Raw genomic sequence first — 22,870 nt, forward strand, 5'->3', positions numbered from 1 at the left:
CATACGTGTGGAGACCTTGGTGTGATGTGCCTTCCATCTTGGCAGCATGCTCGGATGTAGACGTGATAGACTTTGCCTAAAGGCAGTGGTGGGAATCCCTTGTTTGGGAACAGGTGGGAAATCTGAGATGCCCTGGGGTGTTTGCCCAGCAACCACTCCAAAAGGGCCTGATTTTCTTGTTGGCCCCATGCTGTATCTGCTAGAAACATGGTGGTTGTGTCAGAGACCCCATGCATCTGACAGGACCCTGCAGGCCTATTGTCATTGCATGAAATCAAGTGTCTGCACTGAATTACATAAGCTATTTGCAGTGTCTTGATTTGCATAGGTCTGAGCTTCTTAGTGAGTGGAGCTCTAGGGGTAGTAGGCATCGAGTATCATTTACAGTAGGTGCAGTAGGCATCGAGTGTCATTTCAGATGGCCAAGGAGATTCTCCGCCTGGTCCCCACCTGATGCTCTAGAAGGATGTGGGTCATAGTTGCTTCATCAGAGCAGGCAGACATTTGCACATATGTTGGACCTCCTCTGTCCCTTCTAAAGTCCCAAGGAGTGTGTGTGTGTGTACAGCTGATTCCTTCCCTCCATCTCCACTGATTACAGTGGGAGCTTAGACAAGAAACCCACATGCAGAAACCCATTCTGTGCACCCCAAAACTTGGGCAAGAGGAAGCCTCCTCTGAGTTTGTGGAGCGCACAGGAGGGAACTGAATCCCACTCCATCTCAGGAGCTTCTCAATGGGCATTAAATGTTTTGATTAACTCCTCTAAATCAGTTCCTGAAGCACAAGTAATGAACTCCCTTCTTGGCCCTGTGCAGGTGTCCTGTCTTCTTAAGAGATGGGAGCAGGGCCTTCTAGAGGGGGACATTTCCACCTGTCTTAGATAACCATCCTCTGATGAGACCAACTGCAATGCTGGACTCAGTCTCTCTCCACTGTTTAGAGAGGGACCATCAGTGATCATTTTAGACTACTTCAGTGGATATTTCCTGGGGGTGACCCTGCTGCCTTTCAGGAACTGTCAGCCCTGGGGACCTGGGAACATCTCGAGGCTGCACAGGGGACAGAGAAAGTCATGTCGTCAGCTGGGCCTCTGCTCCTGAGCTGGGCCTGGCTCCTGGGACTGCAGGAGCCCATGGAACCTGGCAGGTGCTGAAGAGAGACAGCTCTGTCCAGGAGCAGCTCCTCTTAAAGGAGCAGCAAGACTCAGGGCACTGCCTGCAGGCACCAGGATGAGATGAACGACTCGGAAGTTAAAGACAGTTGGAAATCAGAGCACGGCTGAGAGCTCACTGCAGGAAGTCTTCACAGCCCTTCACACAGTAAGTCTCTGGCTGCAGGGCAACGCTGCTGCGGTTCCTGGAGGGTTCTGAAGCTGGCACCTTCCACAGCTGATAGGGTCTGTCAGGGTGGCTCTCCCATGTTCTCCTGTTTGGAGCAGGTAGTGCTTAGAGCAGGGATTTCCAGCCACACCATCAGAGGGACAGGGCATCACGGCTACCTTCTCCCACGGATGGTGGAGGGGTGTGAAGCCAGGGAGTGCACCCAGGTCTGCATGGGCTGTAATTGAGAGCAGTGTCCCTACACCCCAGGGTGCTGTGTGCGTGGGGCAGTGACTCTGTTGCCTGTGAAGTTCAGCACTCAGCCTGCCTGGGGAACTCCCCACGGTGCGGTGGGGAGAATCTCCGGGTGGAAGGAGTGACCCCTGGCAGGGCAGGTTCATTCTCCTGTTGAGAGGGTGCTGCATGGGGCAGGGCTGCTTGCAGCTCTAGCTCACTCCCAGGACATTTTCTGAAGGGGACTTTTCAAGAGGAAGGTGTAGGCCGGTCGTACTTGCAAAGAGCAGAGCTTTCCTTCCTGAGTCTGTGCCTAATCTACCCATCCTTTGACAGCATTGGAATGGAAACAGAATTGTTTACTTTAGACAAGTAACTGAGACTCCTAAACAGTTACACTGAGAGATCAAAATGTCTGCAAGGAACCTCAGCAAATCCCTTCAGCCATCCCTCAGCCTACACGCAGCACTAACAAAATGTTTATTAGCCTCCTCAGGGTTGGTCTTACCTGCTCCTTAGCACCTGCAAACATGGAGATATTTGCCCCGGGACAGTCCCAGGCAACAGCGGTATGATGCATGAAAGAGAGGAAACCTCTAACAAAAAAGGCTATGGGAGGGTGGTGGATTTGGGCAATTCCCTGATGGTTTCTGCAGTGCAGGTGCCTTCCTCTGAGCAAACCCCTGCGTCTCGTCTCCCACCTAGCAGAGCCTCTGCCCTCAAGGCCACAGGATCCAGGGCATGAGACACCTCTGCAGTCCAACCTCCAGCAGAGCAGATGTGGGTCTCTCCTGCATGTGCCCATTTTACCACTGCCTGACAGAGTGGCTGAGAGCAAAACCTCATCTGTAGGGTGGTGTGCACAGCTGAGTAAGATGAAGGCTTTCCTGAGTGCCCATCTGGAGGTGTTTGCATGGGAGCAAGAGGTCCAAGCTCCCTTCTAGCCTGTGAGTCTTTGGGCAATGCATTCTGTAGGGTTGGGGAATGGGCCAAGTCTCATGTTGCTGTTTGCTCTCTCCATGTACCCAGTGTGGTACATGAGTTACACATGAGTTTCAAACATGAAAACTCAGTTTTGTTCTTTAGTCATGATTATGGTTTGGCTGGGTATCAGGGCTACGCCTGTGTGCACACCCAGAGCACTTAGGTCATTAGTTCCTTGCATAGTCCGAGAATTTCCTGGCCAGTCATCTGCACAGGTGAGAAGATAGGTCGTCATGAGACAATGGAGCAACTTGAAACTAGGTGATTGACTGGACCTAGGCAATTAAGTATTTGACTGATAGTTATGGCATCCCTCCAGGTGGCAATTTCTAAAGGTTCCAGAAATTCCCCAGTGACAAATCCTGCTGTGTCTAGTCCAATTTGTATGCTTAAAGGTATTCATAACCATCCTGGCTGGAGTGTCCCAAAGTGTCCTTGCTGCAAATGTGATCATACTGTGCATAGGTAAGACATTTGTAAATAGTCAATATCAAGCATTCCTGCAGTAATTGTCACATCCTATGAGGTTAAGCTGTATCCATTGCAATGAATTATGCATCTGCTGGGTGGTCACGTGGGTCTGGAGCCAACTGGATTACAACTCAGCAAAAGAGTGGTTCAGGAGTCTCACCTAACCTAGCTGACACCATTGCAAGGGCATTTTGTCACTGCACAATGACTGACCATCCTGTTTGGGAGATTTGATTCTGAGTGTCTGTGTAACAAGCAGTGCTGACTCCTTTGGAGCCCATGGACAGAGGACACTGCTCCTCATGGCAGACTCAGAAAGCACAAACTAGAGTACAACTAAAGGAGCTGCAGGAAGGTCCTCCCAGTTAGGAGAAAGGAAATGTGGGGAGTTGCTAGGAGAAATGCTGCTGTGGGGTTTGTTCAAAGTAAGTCCTAACTCATAAATGTCTTTTCCTCCTTGGACAGTCCTCACAGCCCAGAGGAAGCAAATGTTCAACAGCAGCTCCCCAAACGAGTTCCTCCTCCTGGCATTTGCAGACACACGGGAGCTGCAGCTCTTGCACTTCTCACTCTTCCTGGGCATCTACCTGGCTGCCCTCCTGGCCAACGGCCTCATCATCACAGCTGTAGCCTGTGACCACCGCCTCCACACCCCCATGTACTTCTTCCTCCTCAACCTCTCCCTCCTTGACCTTGGCTCCATCTCCACCACTGTCCCCAAATCCATGGCCAATTCCCTCTGGAACACAAGGGCCATTTCCTACTCAGGATGTGCTGCCCAGCTCTTTCTGTTTCTCTTCTTAATTCAGCAGAATATTTCCTTCTTACCATCATGGCATATGACCGCTTTGTTGCTATCTGCAGACCCTTGCACTATGGCACACTCATGGGCGGCAGAGCTTGTGTCAAAATGGCAGCAGCTGCCTGGGGCACTGCTTTTCTCTATGCTGGCCTGCACACTGCAAATACCTTTTCAATACCACTCTGCCAAGGCAATGTTGTAGAACAGTTCTTCTGTGAAATTCCCCAGATCCTGAAGCTCTCCTGCTCAGACTCCTATCTCAGGGAAATTGGGGTTCTTGTGGTTGGTATTTGTTTATCTTTTGGGTGTTTTGTTTTCATTGTGCTGTCCTATGTGCAGATCTTCACAATCGTGCTGAGAATCCCCTCTGAGCAGGGCAGGCACAAAGCCTTTTCCATGTGCCTCCCTCACCTGGCTGTCGTCTCCTTGCTTGTAAGCACTATAGTGTTTGCCTACTTGAAGCCCCCCTCCATCTCCTCCCCAGCTCTGGATCTGGTGGTGGCTGTTCTGTACGCGGTGTTGCCTCCAACAGTGAACCCTCTCATCTACAGCATGAGGAACAAGGAGCTCAAGGAGGCACTGAAGAAACTGATTCAGCTGGTACTATTTCAACAGCAATGAGGTGCCCATCCCGCTTCACGAGTGACTTCTAATTTTTTCTCAGACAACTCTTGTGCTTTGGGCATTCTTGCTGTGATAATAATGTTTATGCAGAAGTGTTTGAATTCATCCCACTTCTACTGCAGCATGAATCCACTCTCTCTGACCCAGAGACCTTCTGTAAATGTGTCTATCACTGTTTCAGAGCTGACTCCTCTGTAATAAAAGGGGATTTCCTCAATGCTGTGCTTGAAAGTTGGTTTCTCCTTCCAAGGCTGGAGCCAAGAATGTGCTCAAGGACTTTCACCTGGAAAGGGCCTTTTCCAGAGCTCTCTATGGGCTCAAAGCAATGAGCTCATGGGGTGATGTGTTAGGGAATGAGGGCTGGATTCAGCTCTCACTTGTCAGTGCCTAGTGCTCCTGGAGGTGCTGAATGGTCAAGTGGTATCTGCCTGGGACTGTCTCTTGTATGACAGGGCTGGTGAGAGATGCCCACAGTGGGGACCCTGTGGGCACAGGGAAGGGAGCCTGGAGAGTGGTTTATGCCACCTTCAGTGAAAAAACATGGTCTGGATCTAGGGACACACCTGAACACAGCCTGAGCCATTTGAAATGCCTTGTGATTGCTCAGAGCATCATCCATAGCCACAAACACTTTGGCAGGAGACTGTCAGACGCAATGATGCCCGTCCAGCTGGGTCTGCTTCCACCCTAATCACCGTGGCCAGTGCAGAGTCACCCCCTGGCCTCAGGGCACCAAAGCCTGCTCACTCTGCAGAGCAGCACTGCCAGCTTGGGGCCCTGCAGAGAGCACAGGGGAGGGTCCAGGAATGGCTGGGCAGGCCAGCACCGATGCACCCACTGGGGAAAGGTTCTCTGGGGAGCAGGGACATCCCTGGAGAAGAGGAAAGGAGCAATTGTGTGATTACAAACTTATGTCTTGGATGCTGCTTGTGACCCCACTTTTGCCTCGGTATGCAAAAGTGAAGCAGCAGTGACATGGCTCTGATGCTGATTGTGAGGTCTCTTCCTTCTCTGTAGACTGTCTACCATCAGCAGGCTCTCGGTTGCTGTGGTTTCTTGTAAAGTCCCCTCTGTCTCTGCTGCTCACAGGCCAGAAGCAGGTTGATGGCTTCAGTGCAGACTGTGAGGTCCCTGCTGCCTGTGCACCGGATCGGCCAGCAGCAGGAACAGCGTCAGCAAAGCAGCTGTGAGGTCACGGCTGCCTGTGCACCGGATCGGCCAGCAGCAGGAACAGCGTCAGCAAAGCAGCTGTGAGGTCACTGCTGCCTGTGCACCGGATCGGCCAGCAGCAGGAACAGCGTCAGCAAAGCAGCTGTGAGGTCACGGCTGCCTGTGCACTGGATCGGCCAGCAGCAGGAACAGCGTCAGCAAAGCAGCTGTGAGGTCACTTCAGCCTGAGCAGCTGAGCAGCAGCAACAGGGCTGTGAAATGGCTTGTGAGGACGCTGCTGTCTCTGAAGACGACAGGCCAGAAACGCGCTGGCCTTGCGGGGCTGGTCCCTGCTGGGCTGGGGCTCTCCAGGGAGGCCTGAGCCGCCCCAGGCTGCGCTGTGCAGGGGGCTTGTGCCGGGCTCTCGCTGCCGTGGATCCAGCAGGGTGCCTGGAGTCCACTGAACAGACTCATCACCGAGTTCACGCAAGCAGGGATTTGGTTGCTTTGTTTGGGATATTTTGCATGCCGAAAGAAAGAGCCTGCTGTTGCATTTAAAAACAAGTGTTCATCAGCCTGTACAAAAGACCTATGAAAACACAGTTCATGCAGTTGTGTGGTGACTCTGTTGTTCTACGCAAGTGCTCTGTCATGAAATATGTATATATACACGTGTGTGTATATATATATATGTGCATATATGAATATACACACACACACATATATGTATATACATATACACATTATATATATTGTGTAGGTGTCCAGGAACTACAAAATGTGTTCCTGATCATCATCTACTTTTATTCTTAGGAGAACAGGTGTTTTCAGCACTGGAGAAATATACTGAGGCAAATCATGATATTTAGGGAGCTTTGCAGAGACTTGTACAGTCTCTTTTGCTGTGTGGTAGGATGAAGACTTCAGAATATAGTGTGTTCCCATTAAATCAAGAACTGCAAGAGAATGTATTTCAGCACTAATTGAGAAGGTGTACTAGTGTAAGTGAGGGATATGGACTATTTAGGGACTATGAGGACATGTTGATTTAATCCATAGTATTCCTTCAGTGACTCAAGACCAAAGAAACATGTTGTCTAGCCTTTTAGATAAAATATATATATGAGTTTCTGTAGCCATCACTGCCTTTCTGGGATTGTTAAAACAGCAATGAATTATGTAGCGGGAACAAAATTGAGAAAGAGTTTGTTAAAACAGCATAAGAAAAAACTTGAAACAATTTCGGCATTTGTTACCTTTAACCCTCTAAGCTTCTGTCAATTTTTTTGATATTTCAATGTGGAAGTCATGTAAATCCTCAGCTGAAAAGTGAGGTTGGGTTGTTCCACTTGGGTCAATCATTTATCTCCATTTCTGTTACTGTGCTGGTCAGGAAATCCTCTGACCTACTGAACTCAGTTATGGCTCTAGGATCTTTGACTTGAGCCAGTAAAGGTACTGCAGTGCTGTGGTGGCAAAAAGAAATGCTGTCCACAAATGTATTTCCTAATACTAAAGCAGGATAGCTAGAAAGTTTGCAGTCTCGGTTAGTAATCAACACACAAGGAAAGATGAAACCAGTGGAATGGCTGAACAAAATAAGTATCTTTCATGCACTTATGCTAATGCTGTAACTTCACCCATCCAATTTGCAATTCTTAGATACAGCTCATGTGTTTCAATGCCCCCTTTTTTTTCTAAAAATGTTATTCTGCTCCTTTCTCCCTTCCCACCTTCTTTGATAACTGTTGACCAATTTCAGCTGAACATGACAAATGTCTGTGTTTTTGAAGTCCTGGCATCAAGAAAATTAGTGTCTGGGTGGTGAAGAGAACCCCATGGGTGCGAGCTGAGAGAGAAAGTTGTAATTCTCCCCCATGTCGGCTAACTGACCCCTTGCCCTGCGTGCATTTGGCTGGCCAGTGCCCATGTGTGATGGGAGAACCATCACTTGCCCAGCCAACGTGGTGGGGACCAGCAGACATGGTGGGGAGCAGCAGCATTGCTTAGGGGAGGGATGGAACGAGACAGCAAGGAAATGGGCTTTGGGGGTCGTCCTGATCACTGAACAGCTTATTCCTTGCTGGAGGATGGAGAGTATTAACAACAACAACAAAAAGTGGTGGGGAGGGGGAAAGAAAAGACAAGAACGTTAACATCTTCGTCTTCCTTGGTCATTTTATTTTTAAAATTTTTGCTTGATAAACATTGTTCTAGAAATGCTTCTTGCCAGCCACCATAGTACAGGCCAGGGTTCAAAATATCTGGAGAGCCAGGATACAGGCAAAGGTCTCCCTTGGAGCCTGCAGGAACACGTGCTCGGGAAAAGCTTGCAGTTCACACACTGGACCTGTCAGCTCTGGTTTTTAGCACCACATCCCCTGAAGAAAGATGCACACAGGTCTCATTTCACTTCTTTAATCTCACAGGATTAACTGACTCAAGTGAGGTAGGTGGAATTCATGGTTAAGGAAGTGGCCTGGTTTTGATGTGCTTCCTATTATTTCTGTCTGAAAATCCACATTTCTTTTAGATTGAATGAAATAGAGCAAGGATGTTGTGCATGGCCGTATTTTCCATTCCAAATTAAACAGTCAGAAGGTTGCTGGCAGCTCAGGGAGTCTGGAAAATGCTGCTCATAAACCTCTCTCCATGGCCAGAACTCCTGCTGACCTCAGTGGGATTCAGACCGTGGTTCTCATCACCTCTTAAGACTCTGTAGCTCCCAGTAGAGATCACAATAGCTCCATCAGCCTGATGGCATGTCCTGCACTTTTTCTACCTTCTTTTATTTTTATAATGGTGTAATGCAACCAAGGATTTTTTGCGCAAACCTGTTTTTTTTTTTCTGTTGTTGTATGGAGGACAAAATATTATAACACACCTGTCAATTAATATAAACATTTCCTTTAGCTGAGTACATTCACCAAGCGTAGACCATACCGCAGCCTGCAATGCTGCACTGTAGGCACTAAAAGCATTCCAACTCTCAGAACACTTCTATCTGCACATGTGTGTCTTTTTCTTAAGGAGAAAAAGCATAAATAGACTCAGTGCTGCTTTGTTCCTTTTTACTTTTAGGCAGGAAATCCATTCTGTTGTTTGCCATCCCTGTATTACAGCATCTGGAGCTTCAGTAGAAGCATTTGAGAGCTGTGACAGTATGGACAGACATGTTACATGGTTGAGGGCTCATCTGTCACATAAGAGGAAGATCTCCATTTGGCTTATCTGATGGTTGCCTCTGTGGTCACCTACCAATAATGTCTAGTCAGTGCCCACATATACCAGCAGCATGTGCTAATGTGCTTGAGGCACCACGTACAGGCAACAGCTTGTGATGTTCCTGAGCAAGAAACCTGGTCTGAAGGAGCCTCTGGAAATGAGGCAGCAGCTTGTGAGCTGGGGAGCTCTTCAGACAGCTTGAAGGCTGGTCACCTCTTACAGAATGACCTTTGAAATTGTGATTCATGACCAGGCGAATAGGACAGTGCCTGCCCTCACCTTTCCTGCCTTGTGCTCCAGACTGACTTGGGCACGAGCCCACCCTGACCTGAAAACTCAGCAGTCCCGGGGGTGCAGCAGTGCAGCCAGGCTTATCCACCTTGCTGAAGGACTCGGCTTCTTTTCTCAAGCACACCCCATACAAACCGAGCTGTGAGGCTCCTTAGGAGTGACCTTACATCTCAGTAGCTCTGAAGTCACGCAGAGGTTAAGGTCCATTTCTGTCTGTGTAGGTCTGTAATTTAATCAGAGTAGAAATTATACCCTATTATTAAGTGATTGTTTTGTCCTTGTAGGTGTGTTCTGACACTTTGTCTCTATGTACTATCTGCTTGATACAGTTTTCATCAGTTTACATTTTACATCCTGTTTACATGTGTTTACATGTGTTAGTTTGCATAGATACATAGTTATTAGTTACATAGCAGCCTGTTCTACATGGCTCAATATTCCCACACAAACTTCCTTTTCACCAGCACGTGGGAAGCCCAGAGGACAGCACCAACTATCATTTATGTTCCACATGTCCATGTATGGTGGGAGGATGTTGGAGTCTCACTGGAAGCTACATTACCACATTATTGCAGAACAGTCCAGCATAGGCACCAGTTTTGTTGCTTGCAACTTCAGATGGATGGATACGTATATTTTTGAGTTTCATTTCATTTTCCTTTTCCAGTTTTATTTATGTGCCCTTGAAGCACCTGAATGCTGCACTTTCCCAAGCAACTGGATACTGTTATCACAAGGGCACCTACCTGAAGATCTTACAATTTGCTTACAAAAATCTTGACTGGATGCGTTTACCATCAAATGCTTTGAAAGTGCATAACTTGGCTACTGGTGGCAAATTCCTTCTAAAATTGAATACTGAAATTCCAGCACGTCAACAGTATCTGGCATCAAAGCAGGTCCCTTTTCTCACAGAAGATGCAAGCAGTTCAGGGCTAAGTCCCCAGGTCAGGGGTCAGTGCTGACCCTGGAAACAGTCCTCCATTTCCTCAGGATCAGCTCTCTGATGTCCAGTAGCCAGGGGGCAAAGGTTCCACCTTGCCTTTCCAAAGAGGATGAGAAAAATGGATTTAGGATATAATAGTTAATGTAGGCCTCCTCAAAGAGTTCAAAGCCCTTCAGCCCAAGTAGCACTACCTCAAACAATGACATATTTGAACCTCTACCTGAAGCCTTCCTTGCAGTTCCTTCAAATGATATCACAAAATATCATGCTTAATACTGTCCTGCTATCTAAAGCCTTGCAGCTTCTCCCCAAACTATTGCTGCTTCCCCACAGTCCATCTGCCTCCTCCCATTTCCACTTCATATCTTTAGCAGTTCACTAAACTCAGTCCTCTAAACTCAGTCCTCTAGTCGATCCCCATCCATGGATCTGATCTATCTCCAGAGAGACAGGCAGGACTTGATAGAAAAGGCTTTCATTCCTTCTTAAAAAGGTGTAACTTGTTGGATTTTGTCTCCCAGAATTGGTCTGCAATAACTGAGGAGAAAGTCTAAAGCTGAGAGGAAGAAAAATGTATTCTGTATTTCCAGATAATACTTAAATATCAAGTAGAAAAGCTAACCTGCTGTTGTTTAGAAGAGAATGTCAATGAAGAAAGCAGCAAGACATTTGAAGGTTTTTGTTTCCTTCTTTGCAGTACTTTTAACCTTATTGAAAGAGAAGATTTTAGAAGAAGGCTTGGCTGTTGCTTGTGAGGTCACTTGTGACTGATGAACTGATTGGATAGGATCAGAGATGTGCCTGGAAAGGTGATTGTGAGGTCATTTTTACCTGAGCAGTTGATAGGGCAGCATTTGGTTCATGGCTGGGGAAGTTATAGTGAGGTAAATTCTGTCTCAGAGGCTTCTAGGCCAGTGACAGAGACCTGGCTGTGAAGGTGACTGTGAGGTCATGTCTTTCTGAGTTCCTTCTAGGCCAGCAACAAGCACATGGCTAGGAACTGACTTTGAGATCACTGCTGTCCCAGCAGCCTATAGGCCTGCAGCATTGGTAATCTCTGATTTCCAGGGTCTGTGTGCTATAGAAATTCCCCCTGTCCAACAGCAGGGAGCTTTTTAGATTTTCCTGCAAGGTCCGTACTGGGTCTCTGTTCTTCATGTGTACACCTGCTTTAATATCACCTTCGGGACTGTAACATGTTAGTGGTCTCTGATTCTCTGTCCAAGTATGTTCTGATTGGAGACTGGGTGCAAAGGCTCTTGGAGGAGACAGAGGTAATGTGAGCCCCAAAGAAAGGCATGAGAAAAATCCCCACAGAGGCCTCTTTTTGGCAGCAGATTGGGCACAAGAGAGAGGGAAGATTCAGCCAGGTGAAGCCCCTTGGGACCACTTCATCTGCTTCCTTGAGGTGGGAAGTGAACATGAGCAGGGCTGAAAATGGATGTTCCATGAAAGTCCCTTTTCAAAGCCTTTTGGGGGAGTAAAAGCAACTTCCAGGGATGGAGAGTTGGCCTTGCTGTGTTTTCAGGCCCTTGGGGGGCCCTGCTTGGTGCCATGTCTAGTCGTGTCCCCTCTGTGTCCCTGACGCACCATGTTAAGGCAGCGGTGACCTCAGAATCCAGATCCAAGCCATGTGCCTTCTACTGGCCTATCAGGTACCCGGGAAGAAGTGATGTCACAGTCAACAACCAAGCCATGTGCTTGCTCCTTGCCTATGAGGGACTCGGTCAGTAGTGACCTCACAATCACCATGCAAGCCAAGTGCCTGCTGCTGGCCTATCAGGCATTCAAGCTGCAGTGACCTCACAATCAGCATCAAAGCTACGTGCCTGCTGCTGGCCTATCAGGGGTCTGGGAGAAGTGACCTCACAATCAACATCCAAGCGCTGTGTCTGCCACTGGCCTATGAGCTATTCCGGGAGCACTGACCTGACAGTCGGCATTCAAGCCCTGTGCCTGCTGCTGGCTTATCAGTTACTGCAGCAGGAATGACCTCAAAAGCACATGTCCCACCCATGTGCCTGCTGCTGGCCTAACAGGCACTCCGGCAGCGGTGACCTCACAGTCAGTATCCAAGCCGTGTGCCTGTTGGGAAGGGAAGGGAAGGTGAATAAGTTAAATGCAAAGTGCTCCTGAGAGGATAAGGACAGCATCCCGTGGAAGGGGAACATAACGCAGTAACGTGAAAAAAGAAAGGCACAATGATATTCAAAGAGCCTAACACAATGCCCCAGCATTTCTGAATAGAAAACCACTGAGTAAGTGGAAAAGTAAAATACATGACCATACATGAAAGTCTAATGGCACTGAAATGCATGAAGGTGTGCAATAGCAGCATGGTGGGGTGGTGTGAGATGCAGCGTCACTAATGAGAAACTGCAGTGAAATGTGTTTGCTGTTTTGCATAAATGATGGTGTGCGATGGACAGGAGTTACAGAGAGATGGCGAGGTGCCAAGTGCCGATGGCCCTGGGCTGTGGTAGTGCTGTGAGCTGTGAGCACTGAGACCCTGCTGCACAGGGGACACCCGTCCCCCTGCCCAGCCTTGAGTGCAGGGCCCCGGGAGTGGTTTGGTCACCTGCGAGGAAAAATCCCCCTCTAGGAGCTGTGCCCAGCAGCCATGTCTGCAAAGGCAGCAGGAGCAGCCCCTGCAGCGCCATCCCTGGGAGCAGGTTTGGGTCTGGAGCTGGCACAGCGGCTCCATGCAGTGACAGTGCTTGGGGAAGCAAGCCCAGAGAGAAACCACCGTCTTCCTGGCTCGGGTGCTGCTGCAGGGAGAGCGCGGCGCAGGCTGCCGAGGTCACGTGGGCTGTGGTTTGTGCACCTGCAGGCAAGGCTTTGATCTCCCGATCAGCCCCTGCGAGGGAATAACAGGCTGTGGGGTGAACATGCTGAGAGTCAGGGGGGTCTGAACGCCTGGGCTGCCCTGTGTGCTGTCAGAGGAGTGAAACGGCCCAGCTCCCTGCTCCTGACCAGGGCACCCACCGCAGGGCTGTCCAGGAAGGGATCGACGAGCCCGCACTCACGGGATGGGGCTCTGGCCATGGCAAAGAGGCCTTTCACCGCTGCTGCTCCCGGCACAGCAGGGCTGTAGCAGGGTGAGGGGCTGTTTCTGTTTCCTTCCCTTCCTGACACAGCCCGTCCCAGGGGCAATCCCAGCTCCGCGGTTCCCATGGTGCGGAGACAGCTGGGCACTTGCACCTTGGGCACTCGGGCAAACACAGCGTACGACATGCCCAAAGCTCCCAGTCCCCACAGTGGGGTACAGGGGGCAACAGACCCATTTCCCCACCACGATCTGCCCTGTCCCACTGGGATGGGCCCCATGATGATGCCCCAGAGCAGCGACCGTGACATCCGCAGTGGAGCCGTGCCTCATATATGGTCATGAAGAGCGCTGGAGAAGTTCATTGGAGGGCTGGGCTGTGTCAGAAGGGAGATAAGCCCTGATAATGTCTAAAAAGGAGCCTGCTGCTTCGATTGGCTCCTCCTGCAGCTGAGCCAGCACCTGCAGATATATATTGGCCTCCCATCTTTGTTGTCCCCTGCGAGTCCCCAGGAGCTGTGTCAGGGAGTGGGGTGCATCAGGGCAGTGCCATCAGGGCAGGAGGCTGCGGATGGAGGCAGAGGGACTCCTGGTCCCTCGGGTGCTGTGGCTGCTCCTCTGGGTGCAGCTCTGCTGGGGTAAGTGCTACTTCCTTGTTCCACAGCCCTGGGTCCAATGGGCACCAGTGGGGTCATGGGGATCCCTCTGGAAAAGGGGTTTCATCCCAGAAAGCCATGAGACAAGGGTCAGGAGGTGCTCAAGTCCATTGACCCTGTGCTGCTCTGGGTGGGAGAAGGGTATTGGTGCTTCCAGGGCTCCTGTGCTTATGGCAGTTGGTGCCTAGGTGTGCTTATAGACACCTCGTCCTTGGGCACCCTTTGGGGACCCCTGTTCCCCCAGTACTGTGCCCCTGGAGCTGGCGGTGGGTCAGCTGGTGACTGCAGAGCTCAGCGATCCCCAGGGCCCAGCCAACCCCCAGGTGCCCAGGAGGATTTCTGTGCTGTTCACTGCCCTGGGGTCAGGGTGTGCCTGGCCTGAGGAGGGGCAGTTTGTGCCCTGCAGAGAGAAGGGGACCAGGGCATCTGCATCCACAGCCCAGTAGAGAGGTGTCCTTCCCAGGGGCCCTGGCTGAGGGCAGGGGCTGGGCTCCTCCCCATGGGCAGGGAGGGAATGAGCATTGGAGGGATTGTGGGGATCATCTTGGTGCTCCCTGGGGACCTGGAAAGCCCTGTGGGAGGTGGGTGGGCTTGGGTGGTGCCCAGGGTGGGTGGTGGTCAGGGGGCTGGGGTCGTGGGAGACGCAGCAGTTTTGGGGAGGCCTGAGGGTTTGGGGCTGTTCACAAGGTGTCGTGCTGGGGAGGAGCGGGTGCCCTGTGCAGAGCCTGGTATGGTGTCTGGGTGGGCATGGGCAGGGTGCAGGGTGTGAGGAGGTGCCGAGGGCTCTGGGGTGGGAATGGCCCGGAAGGGCTGGAGCTGGGTATCCCCCAGCCCAGCACAGACCGCAGGGAGAGGCTGGACCCCGACACTGCCCCTGGAACAGCCCAGCGGGGAGAGGGCTCACAGCCCTGGTGCCTGGGACTCGGCCCTGGGCAGGGGACCCTGCACAGCCGCAGCGCGGGGCCTCGGCACTCTCCTAACCATCCCTTTGTCTGTGTTTGAAGGTGCTGCGGAGGTGAGGCTGGAGGCTGGAGGCAGTCCCTGTGCTGGGAGAGTGGAGGTGAAGCACCAGGGCCAGTGGGGGACGGTGTGTGATGATCGCTGGGACATGAAAGATGCTGCTGTAGTTTGTAAGCAGCTGGGCTGTGGATCTGCTCTCCAAGCTCTTGAGTATGCACATTTTGGGCCAGGATCTGGCCCGATTTGGCTGAGCGATCTTGAGTGTCAAGGCACCGAGACTGCCCTGTCTGAGTGCAAACATGATGACTGGAGTAAAGATTTCTGCTATCATGCTGAGGATGCTGGAGTGGTTTGTTCAGGTAAGGAGTCAGCCAGTTCCTCACCTTTGGGGCGGGTCCTGGGATCAGGGACTAACCGGGCTGTGCCCTGAAGGAGAAATGCATGGGTACCGGAGCAGGCCCTGACGTGGCTGCCCTCGCTGCCGAGCTGGGACTGTTGCTGCTGCTGTCCCTGGGGAAAGCCCCGGGTGAGCCCACCACGGGTGTGCAGACCCCATCAGGGTCGCGGGGGCTCAGCCCACCCTTAGGCTGAACTGAAGGGGCTTTTCAGAGAGGAGAAGAGCAGGGCCTGGGGCAGAGGAGCAAGGTGACGGGCAGCACCTTGCACCCTGTGCCCAGGGCTGCCCCATGAGGACCAGCCCCACGCAAGCTCGGGGCCTGGCGGCTGCGAGGCCCCTGGCTGCTCCCTCCCACATCACCGCACGCACAGGCCCTGCAGGGTCCTTGGGGCTGTCACAGCCCCACGGGGAACGCGGCCTGTCCAGGCAGCACTGACCCGCTGTCCAGCCGCTCCTGCCGGCCCTCGGCTCCCCACACTGCCCCGTGTCACAGGGCTTTGCCAGCACTTGCTGACCCTCATCTGCGCCTGCTTTTGCAGCGTGCGCCGGTGTCAGCCCAGGGCTGCACGCGGATCTCCTGTTCCTCTGCCCGGTCGCTGGCCATGACGTGCACAGCCCCAGCAGTGCACTGTGGCCCTGCCTGGGGACACCTCTCCCCAGGCACGTGTCAGAGGAGACAGCTGGCCCAGACACCGACCCGGTTACAGCTGCACCATTTCTGTGCCTGGGACGTGTCTCCCCTCACAGAGACCCCAACACCCCAGGACACCCCCAGGAACAGGGAGCATTTTGGGCTGCTCTGAGGCAATTCCCCAGCCTGGCTCTGAGCTCTGCAGCACCTGGGCCTGTTTCCCTGGTCCAGGTACTGTGGTGCTGGGGGCCTGTGCCGGGCAGCGCTGGGCTCCTGGGGCAGCAGCATTTGCCTGAGCAGTGCCTGTGGCTGTGGGTCCAGGATAGACACAAGCTCTGGAGTGCAGTGTGGGTGTGAAAGGAGGTGCAGGGGGCCCTGAAGGCTTTGTGTCATCAACACCCACTGACGACTGCTGCTGGGGTGTTCACAGGTCATTCTGGATGTGGCTGCCTTGGGAATCATGTGGGATGCAGGTATGTAACTGCTGGAAGCCTCTGGGAACTCCTTGTCATTGGTGTTTTCTCCAGGATTTGTCCAGCTGGTTGGAGGAGACAGCCCCTGCTCAGGACGTGTGGAGATCAGAGATGGAAACCTGAGGAGAACAGTCTGTGACTCACACTTTGGTGTCAAAGCTGCTGACGTTATCTGCAGGGAGCTGCAGTGTGGCACGGTCCTTTCCATCCCCGGGGCAGCTCACTTTGGAGAGGGGGTCGGTGCCATCTGGGATGAAGAGCTGCAGTGTGTGGGGAATGAATCCGTCCTCTCCTCCTGCCCCAGGATGTCCCTCAGCAACCAGACCTGCACCCACGCGAACGACGCTGGTGTCACCTGCACACGTGAGCATTCAGGGAGGAGGTGTGAAATGCCTCCCATGAGCTGTGCGCTGCAGGGTAGGGGAGCAGGGAAGTGACCGTGCTGAGCATGGTGTGAGTGCAGGAGGGGTGGAGTTGTTGTCTGTAATCTTAAAATGATGCGGAAGGAGCAGACAGGGCTGCTATCCCTTTGGCGTCTCCTTCAACACCTGAGGGTGCAAGAGCACAAAGCCATTGTTAAAATTATCTGTTCTCATTTGTTCATTCACGGGCACCGGTAATGAGCAGCAGGAGTCAGATTTCAAAGTTTTTAAAGCTCTATTGCTAGCAATAAGGTGCCTCTTGGCTGGGAGCCCAAGAAGGGACCCGAGCAGCTTTTTGTTACAACTTTTAAGCGATAGTAAGTTGTTACATATTCAATACTTTAGTTTACATAACCAACCAGCTCTATCCATGATTCTTAGGTCTACCAATCCCCTTCCCATGCTACAGTATGAGGTAGTTCTGTGCCAGCCTTATATGGTTCATCTTATAATTATTCATTAGCTGATTTGCACCTCTTCTGGTGTTACCATTGAACAACTGTTGTACTGCTGGCTGGATTAAAGTGGCTTCTTTGCAGATCTTCAACTTTGTACTTAAACCAGGGCTAAGGCAAGGTCAGAGAAGATGTTCTGCTTGGAAGGCACCCTGACCTTGCATGTTCTTTCTCTGCAAAAGTGGAGTATAGTGGAAATTTTCTTAACGCCATCTTCACTTTTCCTCCTCTTTCCCCAGAGTTCACAGGATTCAGGCTGGTGAATGGCAGCAGGTGTTCGGGGCGGGTGGAGATCCAGGTGCTGGGGACCTGGAGAACCCTCTGTGATTCTCACTGGGACATCTCTGATGCCCACATTCTCTGTCATCAACTCAACTGTGGATTTGCTGAGTCTGTTCCCGGAGGAGGGCATTTTGGGAGAGGAACCGGCCCTGTCTGGAGAGACACCTTCCACTGTGAGGGGACCGAATCCCATTTGGTACAGTGCCCTGTGACTGCCCTGGGGGCCTCCTCATGCTCACATGACAACGTTGCTGGTGTTTTTTGCTCAGGTGAGTTCAGGGAAAATGGAGGATTAACTAAACTTGCCCCTTGTGTGTGACACGGCAACCCAAACCGGGGAGCCCATGGCAATGACAAACTGAATGTTCTCCCTGGAGAAACCCTGGCTTCCCATGGAGGGGTTCAAAGGACTTTGCCTGCTCAGGTCTCTGCCTCCCCAGGGCAGCTGGTTCAGGTCTCGGAGACCACCACCAGGCCTGGGCTCCTCTGCTGCCCTCCTGCAGCACAGGCACAGGACGGGGCTGTGGAACACAGCTCCACTCACTGCAGCTGTGAAGGACCCTCCTTTCCCTCCTGCAGCACACAGCCCCGTCCCAGACCACAGAGAGCCCTGCAGACCCTGATCCCACCGCCTGCAGGGGCTGCTGTGGGCGCGTCCAGCAGGAGCAATCCCTGAGGCCAAGCTGCAGAGCGGGGCTGGGATTTGCCCTTGCTTCTTGTCAGTATGAACCCCAAACTCATCCTGTTTTGTAAGAAAGGCCCTCATCCCTCTGCTTCCTGCCCAGGACACAAGCTCCACATCCCTGATCCATAGGGATGCAGAGGGGTAGAGACGTGTGGGTTCTCCCCTGGGTGTCTCAGCAGGGGCCAGTCCCAGCGTGGAGATGGAGCAAGGCTTGTGCTCATCCTGTCCATCACCCAGGCCATTGCACAGGCCAGTGCTTCCTCCTGCTGAAGCTGCTCCACATTCATCATTAAGGACATATCTGGTGGCTCTGGGATTTGCCCTCACCTCCCATGCTTCCCCATCCCTGTCCCTTCCTGAGAAATGACATTTGTAGTCAGCAAGGTTTAGTGACTGGAGGAAAAAAGAAAAAAAAAACTTGGAAAACTTCCATCCTCAAGTTCCTCACTGTGAGCCGGTTACAGATGGGTGAGTCCCTGGGTGTCCCAGGGCATCAGAAATGGGAGACACATGGCAGGGTGCAGGGCTCCCCAGTGTCACAGAGGGTCCAGGGCACTTTGCCTGTCTCCGAGCAGGATCCTCTGAATCCCTGCAGCTGGTGGACGGAGGGAACCGCTGTGACGGGCGAGTGGAGATGCTGCTGCACGGGACGTGGGTCAGAGTCCTGGATGACCAGTGGGATGGGAACGATGCCAGCGTTGTGTGCTGGCAGCTCCAGTGCGGAGAGGCAGAGCGAGCCTACAACCCGCCAAAGTCTGAGCGAGGGACGGGCCCCATGGGGCTGAGAAGGGTCCAGTGTGGAGGGAAGGAGACTCGCCTGACCCTCTGCAACACCTCCCTGCCTGAGGCAGTGCCGGAAGGAATTGCGGAGGATGTGGGAGTGGTTTGCTCAGGTGAGTCGCTGACAGTCCCCAACACACTGTGCTCCCCAGGGCCGTGAGCCCCTGACAGCTGGGGTTTCTCCTGGCTGCAGGGAGCCGGCGGGTCCGGCTGGTGAACGGGACAGGGCGCTGTGCCGGGAGAGTGGAGATCTACTACGAGGGCACCTGGGGGACCGTCTGTGACGACTCGTGGGACCTGTCCGACGCCACCGTTGTTTGCCACCAGCTGGGCTGTGGGGTGGCCATGGAGGCGCCCGGCTCTGCTCATTACGGGGAAGGCTCCGGGCAGATCTGGCTGGACGAGATGAACTGCTCCAGGGGTGAAGCTGCTCTCTGGGACTGCCCTGCCGAGGCCTGGGGGCAGCACGACTGCATGCACAAAGAGGATGCAGGAGTCGTCTGCTCAGGTCTGTGTGGGGAGCAGTGGTGGGAGCCTGGTGCCCGGGGAGGTAGGGATGCAGGGAGAGCAGGGCATGGCCGAGCCTGCCCCTGGCTGCCCTGAGCCCCCTTCCTGCCCCCATCCTGGGAACATCCGTGCACAGTGCTCACTGGAGCTAGTCAGGGTTATAGGGAGAGCACAGACGTGCCCAGGGCTTAGAGGGGAGGGTAGTGCTGCACGTTGGGGACTTCTCTCTGCTCCCTTGGTGAAACAGTGACTTGCTGGCAGTGCCCTCTGCCTGTCTGAGCCCTGGGGTGTCCAGAAGAGTCCCTGCTCCTTGCAGTAAGCCTTCCTGCCCATGGATGCCATAGAATAACCTGGGGGGTTTTCAGGGATGCTTCAGGTTTCTCTCTCCTCACCCCAGGACCAGCTTGTTCCCCCCCACTTTGTGCCTTTCCTTCCAGAGTTCACGGCCCTGAGGCTGGAGAAGAGCGACGGCTGCTCTGGGCGCCTGCAGGTTTTCTACAATGGGACGTGGGGGAGTGTTTGCTCCAACTCAATGACTCCTGACACCATGCCCCTGGTGTGCAAAGAGCTGGGCTGTGGAGATGAAGGGTTCCCTGAAACAGACCTGCCGTATGGCAGGGTATCTGGCCCCACATGGCTGGATCGTGTTGAGTGTGGGAAGATGAACAGCTCCTTTTGGCAGTGTCCCTCTGCTCCCTGGAAGCTGCAGTCATGTGATTACCAACGAGAAGAGACTCGCATCACCTGCAGTGGTAAGGCTGGAGCCACCTGGGCACAAAGGCTCACAGCAGGTCCTGCTCCCTGTTCAGCAAGGTGCAATGCAGAGAAAGAGCTTGGAGTGGCTTTTACGTTCCATTTTGGACCACTGTGCTGTCAGTGACACAAACAAGACTTCATCTCTCAGAGTGACACGTGTCCATCAGCAATAGCTGTCCTGAGTTCCCTGCGTAGCCCAAGGAGGGGCAGAGGCACCTCCAGGCAGGGTCTCCTCCAGCTCACCTTGGACACCTCTTGGAGGTGCCTGTTGCTCTCTGTTGCCCATAGAGAGGGCCCAGACAACCACCTATTACCTTGGGAAGTCCATGCAGAGCATCCTGCTCATGGCTGTGTTTTGCTGAGGGAACGGGAAGGGGGAGAGTGAAACCAGTCCTGGTGGCTGAGGGTTATGTAGGAAACAGGCAGCGTGCAGGGCACTGCTGGCAGCAGAGCTCAGAGAAGCCTCCCCTCTGGGAACATCCTTCTGCTCCTCTGCTAACCAGGGACCCTTTGGGGGTGAGCAGCCAGGGGTAAGCCTTCAGTGCAGTGCTGTTCTACCCTGAATTACCAGGGATCCAGCTGTGTCCAAGAGCAAGGAGGCACTGGGAGGTTCAAGCACAGGTCAGTCCTGCTCCTGTCCGCATGACTCCCATGAAGCAGCCCCTTCACTGCAGCATTTCCTTCTGCAGGGAGACGACCAGAAGCCACTCCAGCCCCGGTGGCCAAATGTCCCAACTCTACGAACTGCACAGGTAGCTGCTCCTCCATGTGCCCTTCTCACTTGGCCAGGCTCTCCCAGCTGCTCCAGTGACATGGGGAGTTCTGTGTTTTCCAGAGATGGAGAAGATTCGTGCTGTGGGAGGAGAGGACGGGTGCTCAGGCAGAGTGGAGGTTTGGCACCGCGGCTCCTGGGGGACGGTGTGCGATGACTCCTGGGACATGAAGGATGCCGAGGTCGCCTGCAGGCAGCTGGGCTGTGGCCCTGCTGTGTCTGCCCTGGGGGAGGCTGCATTTGGGAAGGGGACAGGTCCCATCTGGCTGGAGCGGGTGGAGTGCAGAGGGACGGAGCGATCTCTCTGGGACTGCTGCACCCAGCCTGGGGACAGCGGTGCCTGCCAGCACAAGGAAGATGCTGCTGTGAATTGCTCCGGTGAGTAGCAGTGCTTCATCCCCTTGTTCCAGGACATGTCTCCCCAGCTGTGTCCTCACAAGGCCCCAGAGCTCCTCAGAGCAAGGATGCCCCTGGGGAGGTCAGGTGTCTGGTGTCAGGTGGGGAGCAGCTGTTGTGGGTCTGGGTGTCCTCAGGCCTCTGCCCGTGGGACTCCTGCAACCCCTGTAAGCGCATCCCCTGGTCTGATGGTGCTGTCCTCCCCACGGCCCAGAGCAGAGGACCCTGGGCCTGTCATGGGGACCCAGAGAAGGACAGTTCAGATGGGACTTTAAGGGGATGTCCGTGTGCGTGCACACACACACACACACACACACACCCCTCTATCTCTCTCTCTGCTCTGCAGCTGCACCAATGACGACAACGTCACCTCCTCAAGCAGGTAACCTCCCCTCCTCCCTGGGGTTGATCTCTCTGGGGCCAGGTTGTGACCTGCAGCCCGAGGGAAGGGGTTCTGTGCTGGGGTGTGAAGCCCCGGAGAGGAGGCCCTGGGGTAGGAGCAGGTGGCTTTGGGGAGGGCTGTGATTCACCCAGCAGGGTGGGAACTGCCCTGTGACCCAACCCTGTGCCTCCACCCCCTGCTGCCGTGTGTGTGGGGGGGTCAGGACTGGGATGTCCCTGGACCCCCACCTCCCCTAGGCCAGGGGCTGCCTCGTCCATGTCCCTGCCCATGCAGATCCCATCCAGGGCCGTGCGAGGGACAGCGGGAGAATCTCAGTGCCTGTCGTCATCTGCATCATCCTGGGGGCCCTGCTCTGCCTGCTGCTGGCCCTCCTGGTGGGGCAAGTGCGAAGTGCCAGGGCTCAGCGCAGAGGTGGGTCCTTCCCCATCGGTCCCAGGGTGGGCGATGCCTCTTGGCAGCCCCGCAGGTGCTGTGGGGTGTCTGTGAGGGGCACAGATGGAGCTGGGGTAGGGGTGCTGCCTCCTACCCTATTCCCTGCCCCTCCACTGTCTGGTTGTGGGACAGCAGCAATCAGGGGAGGAGAGAGTCCAGATGCAGGAGGAGATGGTGATGGGTGAGGAGAGAAATGGCAGCAAGAGGCTGGCGGAGATGGGAGCAGCAGGAGACATCTGAGGATGCTGCTGCCTGTGCTCTGGGCAGTGCTGGAGGGGAGGCTGTGGGGCAGGAGCGATGCCAGGAGGAGCCCAGGGCAGGGGGTCTCTCAGTGCGGGTGTCCGGTCCCCAGGCTGCTCTTTCTGCCCAGCCCTGCCCACCCATGGCAGGGCAGGGCCGTGTTATGGACCCATCTGGCAGAGAGCGGGGAGCTCCCCTGGGAGAGAAGCTGCGGGAGCTGCTCCAGGGTCAGACCAGGGACCGGTCTCGGTGCCAAAAGGGGCATGGGGCTGTCTCTGAAGGGACAGGGTGAGGGTGACGTTGTCCCAGACCATCTCCACAGGGACGTTGCTGTCACTGGGGACGTGGCAGTGGTGCCTGGCCAGAGCAGTGGGGCTGGGCTGTGGGGTCAGTGCTGGTCTGGTCTGGGGGGAAGGGCTGGGTGACCACATCGGAGTCTGGTCTCCTGTCTCCATGTCCCTGTGCCGACCCTGCCTCTGTCGCCAGGCTCCAGGAGGTCTCTGGAGCCCTTCTCTGAGGCCGTGTACCA

At 53.7% G+C, this 22,870-nt stretch overlaps 1 protein-coding gene and 1 pseudogene across 1 annotated transcript; one reads left to right on the forward strand and one right to left on the reverse strand.

Moving 5' to 3' along the window:
• Window positions 1–22,870, reverse strand: part of LOC136993807 (antigen WC1.1-like) — a 1,003,008-nt pseudogene that overhangs the window by 757,823 nt on the left and 222,315 nt on the right.
• On the forward strand, window positions 15,010–22,341 carry LOC136993755 (scavenger receptor cysteine-rich type 1 protein M130-like). Its single transcript, XM_067308699.1, has 9 exons — window positions 15,010–15,069; window positions 16,169–16,211; window positions 17,328–17,639; window positions 18,859–18,948; window positions 19,029–19,343; window positions 19,780–20,094; window positions 20,788–20,850; window positions 20,934–21,244; window positions 22,234–22,341. The coding sequence occupies exons 1-9, from the start codon at window positions 15,010–15,012 to the stop codon at window positions 22,339–22,341; spliced, it is 1,617 nt and encodes a 538-aa protein (XP_067164800.1).

This window comes from Apteryx mantelli, chromosome 20, assembly GCF_036417845.1.
Source record: "Apteryx mantelli isolate bAptMan1 chromosome 20, bAptMan1.hap1, whole genome shotgun sequence".
NCBI classification, from domain to species: domain Eukaryota; kingdom Metazoa; phylum Chordata; class Aves; order Apterygiformes; family Apterygidae; genus Apteryx; species Apteryx mantelli.